The 4,700-nt window shown below is 41.5% G+C and overlaps 1 protein-coding gene across 1 annotated transcript; it reads right to left on the bottom strand.

Moving 5' to 3' along the window:
* Window positions 1-2,781: 2,781 nt before the first annotated feature.
* On the bottom strand, window positions 2,782-3,753 carry LOC146806206 (olfactory receptor 52J3-like). Its single transcript, XM_085623894.1, has one exon. It carries the CDS (start codon window positions 3,751-3,753, stop codon window positions 2,782-2,784), a length of 972 nt encoding a protein of 323 aa, XP_085480020.1.
* Window positions 3,754-4,700: the final 947 nt, after the last annotated feature.

Genomic DNA, 4,700 nt, shown 5'->3' with positions numbered 1-4,700 from the left:
TTATGGTTAGAGGAATCGTTTGTCGTTCAAGTGGGGGCATTTTAATTTTCTGGCTACTCCCTTGATTCCATGTCACCGGGTGTGCATGCCACTGTCATTCTGACTCCTGCAATCTAGATCTATTCCCTTTGGGTCTCTCATTTTACTTACCTACTCTGTGTTGTGCCATTAATTGCTGTTATCAAAAAAATGTGTAGTGTAATCTTTTATATGGGATATAAACAATGCATCAGTTATGGCCTCCAGCCCCAGTCTCCACAAAGTGATCGTCTGTGAGGCTCGTTTCTGTCTCAGTACAAGCACCACTGCTGAGTGGTCTGAAAGGAATCTGATTAGATATGCAGATATGGCGAGATCCTGCAAACTACTCTATGTTGTCAAACTATAGTGAATTCTGACATAGGTCTGATGGTCTGTGGGAGAGTAGCACAAACATTGTTTGCCGTGCATCATGTCTATTTCGGACATTATGTGTTTCAGGGCTGATAGCATGCCTGTGTATCTATCCAGCTGCACATTAAGGGGCAGATTTACAAGCCCCTTGCACCTCATTTATGCCACTGTTGCATCACTTTTGGGGTTATACATTTTCATGTTTGACCTGGAAAAAGCTGAGACGCTGCAGGGAGAAGGGGGGCCATGCCCTGCCTGATGTTCAGCTTCATGCATGGGCTTTCCAACTCTCCCATGCTCGTATGCTGTTAAAAATGCCAGTTAAGGCTGGTGTGGGAGGGTTGTTTTTAGCAATGCTACAGGGTGCACAATTACCGGTGGAGGGTTTTTTGTTTAAATTCAGGGATGTTATGTTTTTCAAAAAAGTTAGGCTTAAGGTTTTGCAGGGTCTGGCCAAAACTTGGGTAAACCTGAGGAGGTCGGCTACTCTTGGTTACTTCTCCAGTATGGCCCCTTTATGGGGCTACCCCGGGGGCCCAGAATGTCTGAGTGACAGTTTAGCGATCCCGTTAAGGGAATCTGGCTTGGCGGTTTGGGAAGATTTGATTCTAGATGGCACTGTGGCAACATGGGAACAACTCGGGGAGAGGGTAGGGCCAGGTCTCTCTAGATTTAAATATCTACAGTTGGAGAGCTGGGTACAGGCTCAGCTACAAACAACCAAGGGGGGGCTTATTAGGGAGAGGTAACGATTTAGAGTATAACCTTGTGACCAGACCCCGTGGGAAGAAAGAAGTTTCCTTTTGGTATCAGGGAATTTTGGAGGCAGTGGACGGAGAGTTTAATCTTGCTGAGGAATTAAGGGGTAATGTTTTACCAGGTCAAGATTGCGATTCTTTATGGCAATCTTCGTGCAAACTCTTGTATGACATAGTAAAGCCGGCATGGTTGAAAAGGAACCATCTGTTTACTATCCATAGGGTTTACTATACTCCGTTGATATAATAGGGATCCCGGTTACTATGGATTTGCCCCTGATTTTCTTCGGTCTTCAAGATAATATTAGAGGCCCTGCAAAACCGCTACTTTTTTATGCTGTGCTCCTGGCTAGGAGACAAATATGCAAGAAATGGACAGATCCCACACCTCCCTCCTTTTTTGACCGGCATTCTTCTGTTCTGGCGACTTCTAAGTTGAACTTAATGAGAACCAGCAGCAAGAAGAAAAGAACATTCTGGAATATAATGGAAGGAAATGGGACCCGCAGCTGAGAGTTTATTTTTTTTTTCTCTCTCTCTCCTGGGTCCTATGATTAATGCTGCCTGAATACTCTAAGGGCCAGGTCGGGAATCCCCCTCCCTAGCATGGGGTGGAGGTCCTAAGATAAGGCCATCGAGTTCTAGAAGCTCGTAATATAGAGTTATCTCAGTAGATGCTTTGGTGTGCATATCAGCAAGTCTTAGTGCCGGTAGGCAGGCGATTCTAAGCTTTAGCCACCTACGCCTCTCAGCTTGCTGAGTGAGGGCATGGACTGCTTGAGTATGCATTCAAAGGGAGATTGGTGGTAAATGAGGACGAAAAAAACAAAAACACTAACTTTCAAATGTATTCTGAGCATACTTCCCGCACTAGAATGCCCCAGTTGGAGCAGTAGTGCGTTTTGCGAAACAAAAAAAAATGCATATCAAAAACGTCTTTAAAAATTGGATTAGGTGCCTATGAGAGTTCATGTTGACAATAGATAGCTTTCCAAGTGAAAGAAGGGAAACGCACACTTGTGTAGGAAGGGATAGTAGAGTGCCTGTATCTTGAGCTGTTACGAATACCTATGATTATGTTTATAGGATGATTTGTTGGTGTAGTGGTTTTTATTAAATACATTTTATATTGTGCATGGTAAAGGCCAGCAAGGAGCCTGTCACCAAAGTGATGAGGCCATATTCTGAATAAGGACTATTAAGACTAAAAATGGTAATATGGGATGTAGTCAATTGCAATTATTGTATGTATTATTATAGCGTAATCCTACCCAAGGAGCAATGGAGCAATGTATACTACATGACGAAATGGGAGATGGTCCACAAAGATGCTGTACATCAAGTGGGGACAATACAAATGTATTATATTTGAGACAAAGTCATTTGCGCAAAATCACACAATGTTGTGCCATGCCCGAAATCACCATTTGTATCTGGGTCCCCAGGTTGTAAAGTCAGCAGCTCAAGCCAGTAGCCGACATTTACCACCTTTTTATGCCTTTTAGTTTGTAAGCCAATATTGCAGTTACAATTGCAGTAATCAAATAATTAATCTTGTCATGGATGTATTACAACATGATACAAATATGTAGCAAAACAAGTAATAATGTGCAAGTAAGTGCAGTAATCTTTAATGAGAAGTTGGCAAGGCATTTTTGTAGAATATTTTAAAAGCTTTCTCTTGTATCTCCTTTGTCTTTATTCCATACACAATAGGATTTATCACTGGTGGGATAAGCAGATAGAAATTAGCCAGGAGGATGTGAACATAAGGTGATACATTGTGGCCCACCCTGTGAGTTAAAAAGGAGAAGAGCCCAAGTGTATAAAACAGTAGAATAATGCAGATGTGGGCCGTACAGGTGTTGATCGCCTTGCTGCGTGCTGCCTTAGATGGAAGTCTGTACACTGTCCTCAATATCAGAACATATGACACAGAGATGAATATAACATCAAACACAATCACCATTAGCACCACAGTTAAACCATAAGCGCTGTTAATTGTAGTATCCACACAGGCTAGCTTCACCACTGCCATGTGATCACAGTATGAATGATGGATGATGTTGGTCATGCAGTATGGAAGCCTACTAGCCATGGCAGGGCAGGGGATGACTATGAGAACACCCCTTATAACATTTGCAATGTAGATTTTCAATATGATTGGATTAGTTAAGATGGTTGCGTACCTCAGTGGGTTGCATATGGCCACATATCGGTCAAACGCCATGGCCAACAGCACCCCTGATTCTAATGATGTAAACGTGTGAATCACAAACATCTGAAATAGACAAGCTTCAAAATATATAATCATAGAACCGAACCAGAAGATGCTCAACAATTTTGGCACGATGCAACTGGATAGGATGGCATCAGTGAAGGCCAGCATACCGAGGAAATAATACATTGGTGCATGAAGCCCTCTGTCTATCCCTATGAGGAGAAGCATAGCTCCATTCCCTAGCAGTGCTATCACATACATCACCAAGAAAGGCCCTGAGATCCAAAGGTAGTCATTCTCTAGGCCTGGAATTCCAAGGAGAACAAAGGTGGATGGGTGGGCGTGGGAATCATTTGAGGCAAACAAGAAGGGCCATGGCATGGATGACTTCATAGACAAAGATCTGTAAAAGAGAAAATGCTAAATGTTTAACAACTTCTGAATCATGCTCAAAGTTTTAGGAAAACAGATTATATATAGGTCATGGAACTCAATGTGATTCTGAAAGATTCTGTCTGTTACACATTTGCACATTAATTATTTTTATTTAGTAATGAGATCTTTGTAAAAATGTAATTTCTATAAGAATCTGCCATCAGAATAATATTTATTTCTATATTTTCAGCTAAATACATGAATAACGTTTTTGGGAAACGTGTGTAGGGTTTGTAGTCTTTGAAAAATATATGTCAGTACTAACACATTGTAGCCATGAAGCTCCAATAAAAAGCAACATTGACACAAGAAGAAGAAACTTTATTGCATGATTTGTTAAAACCCTTGCAACGCTCGACAAAAAATGAAAAATCATTATAATATATCAAATTGATTGTTTGATTCTGAAAATTCTTCTGTTTACAGTATTATTAAAAAACTCCTGTCATCATGACAAATGGAACTCTGTTATAAATACACTGTCCGTAACTCCTATAGTTCTGTTCCATTAGGAGACTGCAGTCCTGATAAAATAAACATTTAGAACCCAGGCTGACTGGCCTGTATGCCTCTCCCATTCTATTGGCATTTTTGTTATTCACCACTGTTCGTGTGCCTAGCCAATCCGCAAATAAAGATAGTTTGAAGCAGGCGGATGCAGATAGGCCAGAGGGCTATGTCTCAGGCTGAGAAGTCAGTAGACATCTCACCTCCGCTAGCTTTTTTACAAAGCATTCCATGAACCTGACCAAGGCGCAATTTAAGGTGGTGTTCTGTGGGTCGAAACAAACCAGCACTGCTCCTCTGCAAGATCTTACCTCCTTCTCGATCCAAACCCTTCATAGTAGAGCCTTTCTATCTTCTAACACTTTAAGGCACAAACATAGAACGTG

This window comes from Triturus cristatus, chromosome 8 (genome assembly GCF_964204655.1).
Source record: "Triturus cristatus chromosome 8, aTriCri1.1, whole genome shotgun sequence".
NCBI lineage: Eukaryota > Metazoa > Chordata > Amphibia > Caudata > Salamandridae > Triturus > Triturus cristatus.
The sequence above is the reverse complement of the archived record's forward strand: the minus strand, read 5'-3'. Positions and strand labels throughout refer to the sequence as shown.

Bases quoted from the DNA above. Each gene is read 5' to 3' on its own strand.
- LOC146806206 (XM_085623894.1), bottom strand. From the start codon at position 3,753: ATGCCATGGCCCTTCTTGTTTGCCTCAAATGATTCCCACGCCCACCCA.